General features: G+C 52.7%; 1 protein-coding gene across 2 annotated transcripts in view; it reads left to right on the top strand.

Annotated features, from left to right (window-relative positions):
* Window positions 1-16,679, top strand: part of GRM7 (glutamate metabotropic receptor 7) — a 184,750-nt gene that overhangs the window by 114,505 nt on the left and 53,566 nt on the right. For both annotated transcript variants that reach the window (XM_056501854.1, XM_056501853.1), the window contains exons 5-6: window positions 10,151-10,291; window positions 15,385-15,585. In XM_056501854.1, the coding sequence (XP_056357829.1) occupies window positions 10,151-10,291; window positions 15,385-15,585 (342 nt within the window). The remainder of the gene's footprint in view (window positions 1-10,150; window positions 10,292-15,384; window positions 15,586-16,679) is intronic.

Genomic DNA, 16,679 nt, shown 5'->3' with positions numbered 1-16,679 from the left:
ACCTCACCCTCACCTGTGGCTTTCCACAAGCTGATGAGGTGATTAATCAATTTAATAGAGGTATTTATACAGGAGGGCCAGGCAGATGCAGGTTCTACCAATGCAATACACAGAATGCAGCAGGGAAAGAGCTGCAGAAACCTCTCAGGGGTGTCCCAGCTTGCTGGAAAGGATGAACCAGGAAAACCTTACAAATATGAATGCTCAGATTCTGAGAATATGGAAACCATGAGCCAGATTGAAATGAAAGCCACTTTTGAGATACCAAACTCAGTTACTGAATAACTATAAGACAATAGGATGGGCAGCTGAAAGTGATCCTCTCTTGGTAGAACAATGTCTCCTGCTGGAGAGCAGCTCCAAAGGTCAGAGAAGACTTGCCAGGGTCCAAAGAGTAATTTTTAGAGTTTAAAATATAACACACTATGGTAATGTAAGGATTCCTATAGGCTGTATGTAAATGCCATAGAATTTGTACCTTGTGTTAGATTGGTTATTGGAAGTTAGAATATTCATCATGGAAGAAGATTTATTGTGCTGTAAATGGGAAATTGCTCTCTTACCCCTCTCTCCCTCCTGCTTTCCTTCTTTACCCCAATTCTCTCTCTGTCCTGCTCTGGGCTGAGGCTGGCAGCTCTTAGCAGGACTCTGTACCCCCAGGCCCCTACAATAAATCACAATTGTAACTCCAGTTTGTACAGAGAGCAGGAGTTCTGTCCCTGTGTCTGTCCTGACAGAGACTCCCCCACCAGCTCAGTGGGCCCAGCAGAGGCTGCCCCTGCCCAGGTGTGTCCCACCTGCCAAGGGACTGTGCTGGAAGTGGTGAGGAGGAGCGAGGGAGGCTCTCAGAGGGATGGTTGCTGCTGAGAGAGGGGCTGGGATTGTTTCTGGTGATGGAGAGCTCATCAGAGCCAGGGCTGCACTCTGTCCCTGTCACCATGCACCTGTGCCCAGTACAGCCCAAACCCCGTGCCAGGGACACCTCCCTGGGCTCCCTGCAGCAAGCCTGGCTTTCAGTGGCACTGTCCCAAATTGCTGTGCTCTGGCTGCCACAGTGTCACAGAGCAGAGAGCCCCTTGTCCACAGAGCAGCCTGGAGGGGATGCTGGCTGTTCTGCACCTGCAGGGATGGAAATGCACAGAAGAAATCCTTCTCACCTCCATTGTCAGGTTTGGGTTTTATTCTCTGTTTAATCACTGCTTCCCCCAGCATGAATGAATTTCCAGAGACATCCCAGGTCTGATGGGCTGAGCTGTTTTTGCAGGTTTGTGGTGCAAAGCCAGGAGGAGGTGACACCTCCAGCTCTGCTGCCAGGGGGGCAGACCCAGAGCTCTCCTGCTCTCTCAGCAATTTCCAGTGACACAACCCTGCCCCAGGGATTTCCTTCCCACTCTGGCAAAGTTTGCATTGAGCAGCTCATTTCCACAGGGCCAAGTACAAATGATTCAGCACAACCCTGCAGTGACTTCATTTCATGGAATCAAATTGGTTTGCTTTGTCTAAAAAAACCTGAAATCTGAACCACACCTGAACTGTCTTTGACCTCCTTGGAATTTAAATTATATTTTTAGTCCTGGCACTTATTTGAAATGCTGATGTGTCAGTCCCAAAGAGGGAATACTTGTCTCGAGTATTGCCACTTGAAATTTTGGGAAGCCACACAGATGTTCATCTCCTCATTATGGAAATAATGTATTTGGGTAATGTGTGGGTATGAAGAGAGGGGAATACAAATTATCTTGTGACTTGAGAGCCATTGAAAAGTTTCCTGATGTTCAGGCAGCCTCAGATCTGTCCCAGCACCTCTGACCCTGCCAGGGCAGCTCTGGGCTCAGCCTGCCCTCAGCAGCAGCTGGATACTGGGATGTTTATTGGGGTATTTATTGGGGTATTTATTGGGATATTTATTGGGGTATTGGGATATTTATTGGGATATTGGGGTATTGGGATATTTATTGGGATATTTATTGGGTTATTGGGATATTTATTGGGATATTGGGATATTGGGGTATTGATCCTCCTGGGAATGCAGTGCTGCTCTCAGAGTGGGCTCCAGTGGCTCTGGGTGCACATGAGGGGAGCTCTGAGCCAGGAACTGGGACTGGAGCACCTGGGACAGTGGCAGTGTCCCTGCCATGGATGGGTGGCACTGGGGGGGATTTGGGGTCACTTCCCATTTGCTGGGAATGTGCAGTGAGGGTGGCAGTGCCTGCAGGGCTCTGAGCTGAGCCCCTGTGCCAGGACAGGGCAGAGCTGCAATGTCCCAGCAGTGTGTCTGTCCCAGCAGTGTGTGTGTGTCCCCAGCAGTGTGTGTGTGTCCCCAGCAGTGTGTGTGTCCCCAGCAGTGTGTGTGTGTCCCAGCAGTGTGTCTGTCCCCAGCAGTGTGTGTGTGTCCCCAGCAGTGTGTGTGTCCCCAGCAGTGTGTGTGTCCCCAGCAGTGTGTGTGTGTCCCCAGCAGTGTGTGTGTGTCCCAGCAGTGTGTGTGTCCCCAGCAGTGTGTGTGTGTCCCCAGCAGTGTGTGTGTGTCCCCAGCAGTGTCCCAGCAGTGTCTGTCCCAGCACTGTCCCAGCAGTGTCTGTCCCCAGCAGTGTGTCTGTCCCAGCAGTGTCTGTCCCCAGCAGTGTGTCTGTCCCCAGCAGTGTCTGTCCCCAGCACTGTCCCAGCAGTGTCTGTCCCCAGCAGGGCTGGCTGTGCTCTGGGGGCTCTGGGGACACCTGGCACTCCCATCCCTCCCATCCCAGAGCTCAGGGCTGGGCACACTCTGTGGCTGCTGTTGACATGGAAACACTGCAGTGAGACACAGAATCAGCTCTGCTGGGAAGGGCTCAGTGCTGGGAAGAGCAGCCCTTGCATTTCATTTTATTACGATTCTTTATTATCCTCTTTAACCTGTTGAGTGCCTCCAGGAGTTGCTGCAACAACAGAGAGGGATTTCTGAATTTTCAGCCTGGTTTAAATTCTGTCTGGGGGACTGGAGTTGAACTCTTTCGGGGAGATGCTGGGAGTTCTGTCAGTGGCTGCTGTGCAGGGGCCAAAAGCATTCTCATGCTCTGATTTAAAGCTCCCAGATCTCGGGTTTTGCTGCTCTGCTTTGTTAAATGGAGCAGCCTCTGGTGACAGCAGTCCCTGTGGGGCTGCATTTGCACAGTCTGGGTGGGTTTGGAGCTCTCAGAGCATCCCTGGCAGCTCTCAGCTTGGATTTGTCCTGAACATGGAAACAGAGACAAATGCAGGGGTTGGTGCTGGGAGCTCTCAGGGGGCTGTGAAATGCAGAATAATGAATAATGACAAGCTGTGTATTAACCTTTCCCTGCCAGGGCTGCCTCACTGCCTGGCAGCTGCATCACTGTGCAGTGATAATGAGACACCCACAATACCTGTCTGCCACCCAACAGGACCTTGGCAGCCTCTGTGCAATTTCCTCTGAATGTGATTTATCTCATGGGTATAAAGGGTCAAATGTGACACCACCTAAAATACCCTTCTGCACAGTTATAACCAACAATTGAAAAAGAAAACAGCTGCAGAGCACTTTTATGGCACGATGGAAGTCAATAAAATCATTTATTTTATGGCCTTTTTACCAAGCAAGAGGTTAAAAAAAATAAACCTGTAGACTGTCTTAATATCACCCTACAGTGTGTGGTTGGGGAACAGCATAAAACCTGCAGAGAGACTTGCTGTCCTAAAACTGATCCTGTCACTCCCCAGCTAATGCTTTTATCCCAGATTTAATGTGGGTAAATGAAACTGCTTTGGGTTAAATGCTAGGAAAATTGGAAAAGTGTTTGAGTAGCTGCTTTCAACTCATTTGGCATCAATAATTATAGCAGGTGATGATTTACTGTGTGGGTAAATAGCTGGTTGTCACTAGTGTGGACATCCTTGGGACTAAATAGGAGAATAAAAATATCATAAACTGTTCAAATCCCTGCTGGAGTGAAACTGGGTCAATATGTTGGATTTGCTCTCACCTGTCTGACAGTGAGAGTGCTTGAGGCACGTGGGAAATGCAGTGGGTCAATCATTTTGTGGTTTAATTAGGCTTAATGATTTTCCTTATTAAACAACCCCCGAGCCCCTGCAGCCCCCTGTGACCCGTGGAAGGGAAGGTTTGCAGCCTGTGCTGCTGGGATGGCAAAGCAGAGGTGACACAGGTGACACAGGTCCCTCTCACTCCTGCTGGTGGCACTGGAGCCAGCCCCGTGTGAGATCCACGGATTCCATCCCTGCTGTCACAGGGGCTGCTTTTCCTGGCTGTCCCTGCCTGGTGCTGCAGCCCAGCCCTGTCCCTGGTGTGCTCCTGACTGTCCTGTGACAAACCCTGTGCCAGGCTGTCCCTGTCCCTGTCCCTGTCCTGGGTGTGCTCCTGACTGTCCTGTGACAAACCCTGTCCCAGGCTGGCCCTGTCCTTGTCCCTGTCCCTGTCCTGTGTGTGCTCCTGACTCTCCTGTGACAAACCCTGTCCCAGGCTGTCCCTGTCCCTGTCCCTGTCCTTGTCCTTGTCCTGGGTATGCTCCTGACTGTCCTGTGACAAACCCTGTCCCAGGCTGTCCCTGTCCTTGTCCCTGTCCCTGTCCTGGGTGTGCTCCTGACTGTCCTGTGACAAACCCTGTGCCAGGCTGGCCCTGTCCTTGTCCCTGTCCTGGGTATGCTCCTGACTGTCCTGTGACAAACCCTGTGCCAGGCTGGCCCTGTCCTTGTCCCTGTCCTGGGTGTGCTCCTGACTGTCCTGTGACAAACCCTGTGCCAGGCTGGCCCTGTCCTTGTCCCTGTCCCTGTCCTGGGTGTGTTTCTGACTGTCCTGTGACAAACCCTGTCCCAGGCTGTCCCTGTCCCTGTCCTTGTCCCTGTCCTGGGTGTGCTCCTGACTGTCCTGTGACAAACCCTGTCCCAGGCTGTCCCTGTCCTTGTCCCTGTCCTGGGTGTGTTTCTGACTGTCCTGTGACAAACCCTGTCCCAGGCTGTCCCTGTCCCTGTCCCTGTCCTGGGTGTGTTCCTGACTCTCCTGGTGACAAGCCCTGTGCCAGGCTGTCCCTGTCCTTGTCCCTGTCCTGTGTGTGCTCCTGACTGTTCTGTGACAAACCCTGTCCCAGGCTGTCCCTGTCCCTGTCCTTGTCCCTGTCCTGTGTGTGCTCCTGACTGTCCTGTGACAAACCCTGTCCCAGGCTGTCCCTGTCCTTGTCCCTGTCCCTGTCCCTGGTGTGCTCCTGACTCTCCTGTGACAAACCCTGTCCCAGGCTGTCCCTGTCCTTGTCCCTGTCCCTGTCCTGGGTGTGTTTCTGACTGTCCTGGTGACAAACCCTGTGCCAGGCTGTCCCTGTCCCTGTCCCTGTCCCTGGTGTGCTCCTGACTCTCTCCCAGTGACAAATCCAGCTCCCTCTGTCCCCAGGTGCCACAGCCCCAGCAGTGCCAGGGAGCAGAGCCCTGTGCTCCCAGCCAGGACAGGGCACCACGGGGAGTCAGAGGGGCAGGGTTAATGTCAGAACTCAGTCATTTGGGGTTTTTGGAGAGGGGTATTTCCTGGCTGGTCATTTAGGGGCTCCTCTGAGCATTCCTGGTGGTGCTGGAGCTGTTCCCTGCCTGGACCTTCCCAGCCCCTCCATAGGGTTTGGGATCCTGCCCCTTTCCCCCACTCCCCCCTCCATGCTCCCCCTTTTTTCCCTCTGTCTCGTCACAATGTGGTTCATGTACATATTTGTACTGTGGTGGAAAATAAATGAACCCTTTAGGTAGTATCATCTTTCTATGTGTAAAAATAATGATTTAATCAAATCACAGTGATTTGAAGTAATAAGAGATTCATTGTAATTTGGAAAATCTCATAAAAGAACTATTTATATCTCTTAGAGGTATTTGCTGAAAAAGTAATTTGCTAAAGTATGAAATATGGAGAGCATTGGGGAATCACTAAATCTTGTCACACCAGTGCAGTGCTTGGTCACGAACAGGGGTGAGAAGTGATTATTCCTCCTTTTGCATTTGAGCATCCAGCATTTTCTGTTGGGTCACGGAATTCCCAGAGGCTCTGAACCCCAAACTCTCAGGCTCAGCCCTGTGTGTGAGTTGTGTTCATGTCCTGGGCCAGAGAGGTGAAGCACAGGCTCAGGTCAGAGTCAGTGCAGAGAATCTTTGCCTTGTTCACCCCGAGTGTTTATGAGTCAGGTCCATTCCAAAAACCTGTCTAAAAGTGGAGAAGCATCTGAGATTCCCAGTGCCCCAGGTGGAGCTGCAGGACAGCACTGTGGGGAAATAACCCCTGGGAATGTCCCAGGCCAGGCTGGGCAGGGCTGGGAGAGCCTGGGACAGTGGGATGGGTGGGATGGGTGGGAATCCAGGTCCTTCCAGCCCACAGCATTCCAGGATTGCTGTTCCCAGGCTGGGGAGGAGGGCAGTTTCCAGGGGGTGCCTCTGGCAGGGTGTCCTGGTTTGGAGGACAGTTATCTGCCAATAAGGGCAGAAGCCTCTCTTTGAAATGGAGAATGGAAATCCCCTCCCTCCAAATTATTACCATTTTGAAATGAAGGGGCTCTCAGGCAAAGAGATGGGAATTAGGAATAACAGTTCTTTACTAGGAAAATTAAAATAGAAATGCAGTATTACACAGAACAATCCCAACCCTGCCAGAGTCAGAATCCAAGCTGACACCCGTCAGTCAGTCAGGGTGTTGGCACAGTCCCATTCAATGGTGGCTGCATCCTCCTGCAGGGGCAGATGTGGTTCAGCTGGAGCAGTGCTCCTGGAGAAGGTGCAGTTTCCTCTGAAGCTCCAGGGATGATGTGCAAAGGTCTGGTTTTCCTCTGGAATCCAGTGGAAAGAAGGTTCCTTGGTGTCCCAAATGTCAGTTTTTATCTGGGTAGGAAAGGCTTGGCTGCTCCCCTGGCTGGAGCATCTCCCAGTGGGATGATGGAATTTTATCAGTCATGCCCTGGGACTCACTGGCCATGAACAGGAGATATCTCCTGGAGGGAGGATGGGCTGTGGGAAGATAAAGATGATTGCCCAGCTGGGTTAAAGATGGCCCATGAGCAGATAATGTGTGCCAGGAGATCAGGGGCACTGCCCCAGCTGGGTTAACAGCTGGGACAGAATTCACATTTCTGTCACATCCTGAGTTGTAACCCAGACAGGGGTTCTCCTGTGAGGGAGCAGCAATCCCAAAGCTGCACTGAGGGAGGGGTGGCTGCACAGCACTGACCCCAGCAATGACCAGGGACTTGTCCAGCTCTGAGCCTGTCCTGCTGTCACTCACCCACTTGTCCTGATCAATAGACAAGAATGGTAAAAAATGTTCCCTTTTTAATAGGGATCCATATTCCTGCCTGCAAATGCAGAGGGATCATTAAACCAATCAATGGGAATGTTATTATTTGTTATTAAATCTGTAAAGCTTCGGAGTAATTCATATGGAATTCTATTACAGTTTTATCAGGACTCATTGATTTTGTGTTATTAAGTTATAGAGCACTTTCCCCAGAGGCCAGAGTTGGGCACGTGGGGAGAGTTATTGGTGCTCTTTCCCAGCCATATGGATATTGTACATCCTAGGACTGGATATCCCCCTTGAAATGCTCTTTTAATTTGGAGGAAAACCAATACACACAGGTTTACAGCAAAAACTTCAGGTTGTGTGTCCCTAAAACCTGTTTCCTGAATATTCTTCTGACCCATCCACGAGAATGTTTTCCTTAGGAAATTTAATCCTATAAATGATGATCACAGAATCACAGAAGGGTTTGGATAGAGAAATAGTGCTGGCCCTTCCAGAGACTGCCCAGAAATGTTCCTAAAGCACTAATTTGTTATTAGTTAGCTGCAGCAGGTGTCCCAGGATTTTTATCAATTATTTACTCGGTCTGTGGGAGGCCAGCTGAAGTCCCTGCCTCGGGTTAAACAGAGCAGGGAGAGATGGGGGTCTCTTCCTGCAGTTTGATCCATTTTATTCTGGGAAGGTTCCATTTCAGGCTGCAGTGGAGGGCTGGAAACTCGTGTGGAGCTACAGAGTGCAGCCAGGTACTGAGCAAAGCTGCAGCCACTAAAACTCGAGTTTTACTCCCAGAGTGCAGCCAGGTACTGAGCAAACTGCAGCCACTAAAACTCGAGTTTTACTCACAGAGTGCAGCCAGGTACTGAGCAAACTGCAGCCACTAAAACTCGAGTTTTACTCCCAGAGTGCAGCCAGGTACTGAGCAAAGCTGCAGCCACTAAAACTCGAGTTTTACTCCCAGAGTGCAGCCAGGTACTGAGCAAAGCTGCAGCCACTAAATCTCGAGTTTTACTCCCAGAGTACAGCCAGGTACTGAGCAAACTGCAGCCACTAAAACTCGAGTTTTACTCACAGAGTACAGCCAGGTACTCAGCAAACTGCAGCCACTAAAACTCAAGTTTTACTCACAGAGTGCAGCCAGGTACTGAGCAAACTGCAGCCAGTAAAACTCGAGTTTTACTCACAGAGTGCAGCCAGGTGCTCAGTAAAGCTGCAGTCAGCACTGAGGGTTTCTCCCAGCCCACTTTAGTGGTTTTCTTGCAGCTTTTTGCAGCTTTTTGCTGTTCTCACTGGGGCTGGGTCTCTGAGTTTGGCACCTTCCTGCTGCCCCCGTTGTAGGGGGGATCTGCTTCTGATTTTAATAAATCAGATGATTTATGCTGGTGAGGCTGCAGGTAAAATTTTAATTGGCTTTCAGCTTGTTCCTGGAAGGCTCAGTGCTGATGTTCCTGGCTGGTTTTTGGAGATGACGTGGGATGTGTCAAGAGCAGCAGGCTCAGCCTGGGAAAGCACAGGTCAGAGCTGGGTCAGTGGCACACAGAGCAGAGGGATTGACCCCATTCCCAGACTCCTTTCCAATTTTAAAACAGCTGGGCTTGTGCTGCCTATTTTTATCCCTGGTGGAGGGATTGTTGTGCTGATTTCACCGTGCCAGATGGTTTTCCTCAGGCTCTGCTCCACCCTGTGTGGCTGTACCCAGCCATGGCAGGAGGGAGATCCTTGGCTGCAGTGCCAGGAGCGTTGCCCCGTCCATGGAATGTGTCTGCAGAGCTGAGTGATGGTGCAGCACTGGTGCTCTGGGCTGAGAGAGCTCATTGCTTCCATCCCTGCTCCTCTCAGTGCCAGAACAGCTGGAGTGCCCAGGAGGGGAGAACATCCTGAGGTTCCCATCCCCAGTGGGTTTGCCCTAGAGGGATGCAGATAATTCACCTCAGGGCTCCTCTGGGTACAGCCAGCATTCTCCTTCACCACTGCTCTGCTTCATCCAAGTTTAGGATCTGGGCAGTTTGAATTCCTCCACAACTTTCTCAGTGAAAGAAAACACTCTTTTTGTGCCTGGGGTTCAGCTGTGGGAGGCTCCCTGAGGAGCAGGGCCCTGTGCAGGCACAGCCAGGTGAGCCCAGCCCAGGTGAGTCCCCACCTGCTGGGAGAGCAGCACAGCCCCAGCCTGCAGAGCTTTGGGCAGCCTGGGAGGCAGCAGGTTTGGGGTGCCAGGAGCCCGTGCCAGGGCTGGGGCAGCATCACCTGTTAGTGGCACAGGTGCCAAGGCTGCCCTGGCGTGCCAGGAGCTCTTGGCTGTGCCCTGCAGGCACTGCTCCTGCTGAGCAGGGATGGGCACAGCTGCTGCAGCTGCAGGGGAAAACAGCTCTAGGAATGACAAAAGGCTTTGTGTGAGAGCACAGACACAAGCTCCTCTATTTGTGCTCATGCAAATCTCGTTTTTCAGGGAAAGCCTGGGGTGCAGTGGGACAGTGACAGGATGTGGGTGTTGTGCTTGGCTGCTGGTTCAGGGGGATTTGGGGTGCTGGTAGCACCCTGTGAGATGGAGATGCCTCTGGAAGTCTGGGCAGGCCAATAACAAAATTAATTCATGTCTTGAGCTCAGCCCAGTGTCAGCTGCACCACATCTTGTATTTGCACTCCCTATTGATACATCTCTAATCCATCCTTCTTCCTAATAACCTTTTTTTCTGTTGGTCTGTTTTGCATTTGTCTAGCCCAGTTTTAATGTCTAGCCCATTTTCCTGCAGGATGCAGCTGATGGGGGAGCAGGGATGTTCTCTGCCCCCTTGCTGGCCCCAGGGGCAGAGCCTGGGCTGGGCACAGAGGCACCAGGGCAGTGCTGTGCCCAGCAGGACCCAGCTGTGCCCTGTCCTCCCGCAGGCTTTGACACCTACTTCACCTCCCGCACCCTGGAGAACAACAGGAGGAACGTGTGGTTTGCAGAGTACTGGGAGGAGAACTTCAACTGCAAGCTGACCATCACTGGCTCCAAGAAGGAGGACACGGACAGGAAATGCACAGGTAGCTCACCCTCCCTCTGAGGGGGAATGGGCACCCAGCAGTGGTTTTATGGGGTAGTGGAGGCTGTTTGTTTGTTTTGGATGGAGGATGGAGCAATTTAGGAAGGAATTCTTCCCCTGGCAGGGTGCAGGCCCTGGCACAGGTGCCCAGAGCAGCTGTGGCTGCCCCTGGATCCTGGCAGTGCCAGGCTGGACACTGGGGCTGGAGCACTGGGACAGTGGGAGGTGTCCCTGCCAGGGCAGGGGTGGCACTGGGTGATCCACAAGGTCCCTTCCAACCCAAACCCTTCCATGGCTCCATGACTGGAGCACCCTGGAGAAGCGTTGGGCAGAATGTGCCCCTGTGTCACAGAGACCATGGCCAGTGCTGTCACCTGATGTCCCCTCACCCCCCTCAGATTTCCCAACTGAAATGTGTTACATTGGATAATTGCCTTGAGTTGTGATCAGAGGAAATCATTTCATGGGAGGATTTCTTTTACTTCGATGGAAAATTGATGAAAACTCCCTTGCAGAGGAGTGGGGAGGGAGTTTGGGTGCCAGGGAGCAGCTCAGCTCTCCTGGGCACAGATCCTGCTCCAGAGGGGTGGGGGGGAGTTTGGCTTGGGGCATTGCCCAGTGCTCTGTGTGGTGAGCAGGAGAAATGTCAAAGCTCCTCTGCTTTGCCCAGGCAGTCCCTTGTTGGATAAAGGTTTTTGTGTCTGATGGGATGTGCTGGCTGAGGCTGGGCTGGGGCTCTGGCAGGGCTGGTACTGGGTCCTGCAGGGCTTTGTCCTGCACAGGGGCCCCACTGTCACCCTCTGCTCCCCCAAATTACACTGTTCCCCCGGCACACTGGGGTGGCTCTCAGCCCTGGCTCTCAGCCCTTTCACATTCGGAGCTCTCAGCTGCTGAGGGCAGCTCTGGGCTGGGAGGGAGCACCAGGAGGAGGCTGCAGAGCCCTGCCTGAGGGAGGTGTCTGTGGAGGGTGGATCTGGGGGCTGGGGCAGTCTGTCCCCAGGCAGGGCTCTGGGATGCTGCTGGCCTGGATGAACAGTGGATGTTTTCCTGCGAGTTCCACCTCGTGCAAATCAGAGCTGCCTGTTTGATACCCTGAGCATTCCACAATCTTTAAATTAAATCTCGTGTTAATGATGACTATCAGCAGGTTCTCAGCAGCACCATTGTGCGAGACCCTTTGAAAATGTCTTTAATTCTTCAGGAGCTGAAGCAGCGTCTGAACTCATCTCGCCCCAGCCCCGGCGCGGTGGGATTTTGATGTGTCTGTGTGAGTTATACACCATAAAAATGGTCCTAGAGATGCTATTTATTCATGCTAGCACATCCCCTCTGCTGTGTGGTGATAACAATGAGTGCAGGGGGATCAGCTGCAGGAGCACGTCTGCTCCTCTCCGTGCCGGGATGCATCGACGCCGCCTGTGGAGAGGAGGAGTGGGACCAGAGCTCTCCAGCCTGCATCTCCCTCCTGTATCTGGAGGAGGTGGAACAAGTGGATTCTTTCTCTCTGTTCTCAGCACTCTGGGCTTGGAGCTTTTCTGCCTGCCTTTGTGGCAGTGCTGTTCTCCTGTGAGGATGTGCCTGAAGCTGCTCCGTCTCTCAGGAATCAGGATGATGAGCACTTGAGCCTCGAGTAGGAAGGGGGGGTTAAACTATTTGTCATCACCTTCAAATGGATCCTTTGGAAGCAAAAAATGCTCGTGTCAATAAACTGCTTTTGTGTTTCATCCTTCTCCTGACATCCCGAGGTGCTCACTGCAAGCCCGTGGGACACAAGTGTGTTCTGCTGAAATCACTTTGTGTTCAAGTGTCCCAGGTGTCAGCTGCTTCACACTGAAGCAAATCGTGCTGGTGTGTGGCTCCTGCAGGTCTGCACATTAAAAAAAAAAACAACATAAAAGCAACTTCTTCTTAAAGACAAACAGAAATGGTGCAGTTCCCAAAGAGAAGGAATGGTGCAGCTCTCAAAGAGGAGCAGGAATGGTGCAGTTCTCAAAGAGAAGGAATGGTGCAGTTCCCAGAGAGAAGGAATGGAGTAGTTCCCAAAGAGGAACAGGAATGGTGCAGTTCTCAAAGAGAAAGAATGTGCAGTTCCCAAAGACAAACAGGAATGGTGCAGTTCTCAAAGAGAAGGAATGGTGCAGTTCCCAGAGAGGAACAGAAATGGTGCAGCTCCCAAAGGAACAGGAATGGAGCAGTTCCCAAAGAGGAACAGGAATGGAGCAGTTCCCAAAGAGGAGCAGGAATGTGCAGTTCTCAGAGGAGCAGGAATGTGCAGTTCCCAAAGACAAACAGGAATGGTGTGGTGGGGTTTGTTTTTCCTTTCCATGGTTCAGGTCTGACAGCACAGAGGGGCTCCTGGTTTCCTGCTGCACCCCAGTTTTAGGTTGGTTCTCCAGCCTTCCCCCCTGGATGTCCTGACAGGTCTGGGGTTGTCTCTGCCCCTTCCCCAGAGGCACCCACAGCACTGCTCCTGCTGCTTTCATCTGGAGGAACCTGATGCCTTTTGGGAGCTCCCTTCTCTTCCAGAGCAATTAATAATTGCATTTCTATACTCCCATTCTACAGGAGCTGGTCCTGGAGCCTGTGGTAAAACGTTCTGCCTGACTTCTTCAGCTCAGCCTCAGAGGGGGAAACATTCCCCACAATAATGCTGAAGTTGGAATTAAAATTGTGCCCATCATCTTTGGTTTATTCCTGCCTGAAAATGGACTTTGGGCCTGATTTCCTGCTCACTGCAACAGCAGGAAGGTGGCACAAACCAGAGGGAACTGTCTTCAACCAGGCCTATTAATCTGGATATTTGCTGGTTTTTTTGAAGTCTGAAGAATATTTGACCCATATAAATAATAACATTTGCTCTGCAGGGTCTTTGCTGCTTCAGATTTGGGTTAAATTCCTAATTGCAATGGAATGTTTTCAGGAGGTAACTCAGCCTGTGTTTTGGTGAAATTCAGGCATGTTTGTGGTGAGCAGTTACATTTGTCTCCACATCTGGATTTCCTGTGCACAGTTCTTGATGTTCAGCTGAGGGGCTGTTTCAGCACAGGGAAGGATCCTTGTTCTTGGAAATTCTAGTAAGATTTAAAAACAGTTATTATTTTGGTGTTTGGCCAGTGTTACATTGCTCTCAGGTTTTCCAGGTGTGTTTAGCTGGGGTTCCTCTCACAGGTCTCTTCACTGCTGAAGGTTTTCCTCCTGCTGTGCGTGCCCAGCCGTGCTTCTGGAACTTGCTGGGGCTTATCAGTGCAGTTTGTGTGCAGCATTTCAATCCCAGATCCCCTCCCCTGGCATCCATTCCTGCTGCATTGCTCATTTGGTTACAGAGCTGAAACCACTTAAAAGCATTTTCCTTGTCAGGGCTTGAAATCCTGATAAGTTCTGTAATCAATGAGAGGGAGTGAATAATGAAAAGGATCCTGCCTGGAACTTCACCAGCTGGAAACTCACTTTTTCTGCTCAGTTCTTTGCAGGATTTTTGTGCTTCCAGAGGGGCTGAGATTTAAAATGAGGGGTTTTGGTAGAGGGTGCCTCAATTATCATGGAATCATGGAATGGTTGGGTTGGAAAGGGACATTAAAGCTCATCCAGTGCCACCCCTGCCATGGCAGGGACATTTCCACTGTCCCAGGCTGCTCCAACCCCAATGTCCAGCCTGGCCTTGGGCACTGCCAGGGAGTTAATGGACAATTTTGGGGAAAAGGAATAAATCAGATTCCTGATTCTCAGCCTGCAGTGCCTCATTCCAGGCCCTGAAAATCCTGCTTGGTTTGCTGCCTAATCGCAGAGCCCCTGACCTGTTCAGGCGACCAGAACAGCACAAGGGCCACCTGTGGCCGTGGTCACCAGGTCACACCTGTCTGCAGCCAGAGAGGGGTTAAGGCACGAGCCTGCAAACCAGTGTTTAAATTCCCCTCTGCCATCACTGCTCTCGAGTTCTGCCTGTCCGTGGTTTAATCCCGTGCTCTGATTTCCCAGCTGCCGAGCCCGTCCCTTCCCCAGGTGCAGCTCCCGGGGCTCTGGTTCCCAATTCGGGAACTTTGCACGGACGGATCCACCTCGGGGCTCCTCGAGTTCCCTCCTGCCGCAGCTCTTCAAAGCCGATCCTGGGGCTCTGCAGGACCCTGAGGCTCTGGGGGCGCGGGGTGACAGTGGCAGGGGCTCCCCGAGGTGCCGTTAATTACCCGTTAATTGTCCGTTAATTGCCGGCGCGTTCCTCAGTTCTCTGAAGTGACTCCTCCTTCCCTTGATCTGGCTTTGACTTTCAATTAGAGCCTGGGATTTGCAGCAGAACGGAACAAACAGCGGGGTTTAACACCAGCTGTGCGGTCCCTGAAATGCGCTCCCGTTATCAGCCGGGCTTGGGGAGCGCTCGGGGCTGGGGTGGGATCAGGATTCGTTCCTCTGGATTCCGTGGAGATTCTCTGGATTCTCTATTTCTGTGGGGAGTAACTCGCAAGAGGAGTCGATGATTCTGGTAGCGATGGCAGGGGTTTGGTTATATTTTAATTAACATTAAAACAGCTCAGAGTGTTTTACAGTACTGATTGAAGGCAATTCTTCCTGCCAGAGGCTCGGCTGGTGTTTGGTGTCCCCGCTGTCCCTGAGTGTCCCCTGTGTCAGGAAAATGAACCCACAAACACCAGAGGTTTGTGTACAAAAAAGAGACAGAGGAGTCCTTTTGCTTTATTCCAATAAAGGAGAGGCCATGTGGCATCCCCTGGGATCTCAGATTTTTGGAGGACTCACCTCCTTTTATCCCAATTTCCCTCTCTCTGTCCCCATTGCTGAGGTACTTGAGAGGCACAGACTGCCCAAATACTGATACCTGAGATTCCCCTCTCATGTACAACCCTCCCTTTTCATTTTGATTAGAATTCATACTTTTCCCCCGTTGCTTCTTTCATCTTCCGATATCCAGTTTCATTTCTCAGCAAACCCACAGTGTGTTTGCAAAGGCAAATCTCTTTTCCCATTCACCAGCCAGTGGAACCCATCCCATGGTTCCTTTTCTCTCCGTGCTGGTTTTATCTCCCAGCAGACCCACAGCTGGTTTGTAAAGACCAGCGCTCATTGCTGTGCCGCGTGTCCCCGCAGGGCAGGAGCGCATCGGGAAGGACTCTCCGTACGAGCAGGAGGGCAAGGTGCAGTTCGTGATCGATGCCGTGTACGCCATGGCGCACGCCCTGCACCAGATGAGCCGCGAGCTGTGCGCCGACAGCGCCGGGCTGTGCCCCGAGATGGAGCGGGCGGGCGGCAGGAGGCTGCTCAAGTACATCCGCAGCGTCAACTTCAACGGTGAGAGGGACGGGAGCGGGCACTGCGAGAGCCTGGCCCCTGCTGACCCCCCTCTGGCACTTACTGACAGCCTGGGCACCTGCTGACAGCCTGGGTACCTGCTGACCCACCTCTGCCACTTACTGACAGCCTGGGCACCTGCGGGTACCCCTGTTATCTACTGACCCCCCTCAGTCACTTACTGACAGCCCTGGGCGCCTGCTGAGCCCCTCATCACCTGCTGACAGCCTGGGCACCTGCTGGTACCCCCCTGCTACCTGCTGACCCCCCTCAGTCACTTACTGACACTCCTTGTCACCTACAGATCTTCCTTGTCACCTATAGACCCCCATGGTCACCTACTGACACCCCTCATCACTTACTGACCCCCTTGGTCACTTACTGACAGCCCTTGTCACCCACTGACCCCCCTCGGTCACCTACTGACCCCCCTCCATCCCCTGCTGACCCCTCCATCCTGTACTGACCCCCCTCCATCCCCTGCTGACCCCTCCATCCCCTGCTGACCCCCATCACGGAGCTGTGGTCAGTGTGCAGATCCCTGTTCCCCGTGTTCCAGGGGAGTTGTCCCGGGTTCCTGGGGTGGGCACTGGGAGCTGTGTGCTCTGTGTGAGGGGAGGAGCATCCATCCCCTGTTCTGCTGCTGCTCCCCAGGGTCCTGAGCCCCAGAGCTTGGGAGGAGCAGCTCTCCTCGGTCCTGAGCAGCTGGGGTCACCCTGCTGCTCCTGCCATGGGCTGGGGTCACCCTGCTGCTCCTGCCATGGGCTGGGGCCACCCTGCTGGTTCTGCCATGGGCTGGGGCCACCCTGCCATGGGCTGGGGCCACCCTGCTGCTCCTGCCATGGGCTGGGGCCACCCTGCTGCTCCTGCCATGGGCTGGGGCCACCCTGCCATGGGCTGGGGCCACCCTGCTGCTCCTGCCATGGGCTGGGGCCATTGTGCCACAAACTGGGGCCACCCTGCTGGTTCTGCCATGGGCTGGGGCCACCCTGCTGCTCCTGCCATGGGCTGGGACCATTGTGCCACAAACTGGGGCCACCCTGCTGCTCCTGCCATGGGCTGGGACCATTGTGCCACAAACTGGGGCCACCCTG

Source organism: Oenanthe melanoleuca, chromosome 12 (assembly GCF_029582105.1).
Source record: "Oenanthe melanoleuca isolate GR-GAL-2019-014 chromosome 12, OMel1.0, whole genome shotgun sequence".
NCBI lineage: Eukaryota > Metazoa > Chordata > Aves > Passeriformes > Muscicapidae > Oenanthe > Oenanthe melanoleuca.
The sequence above is the reverse complement of the archived record's forward strand: the minus strand, read 5'-3'. Positions and strand labels throughout refer to the sequence as shown.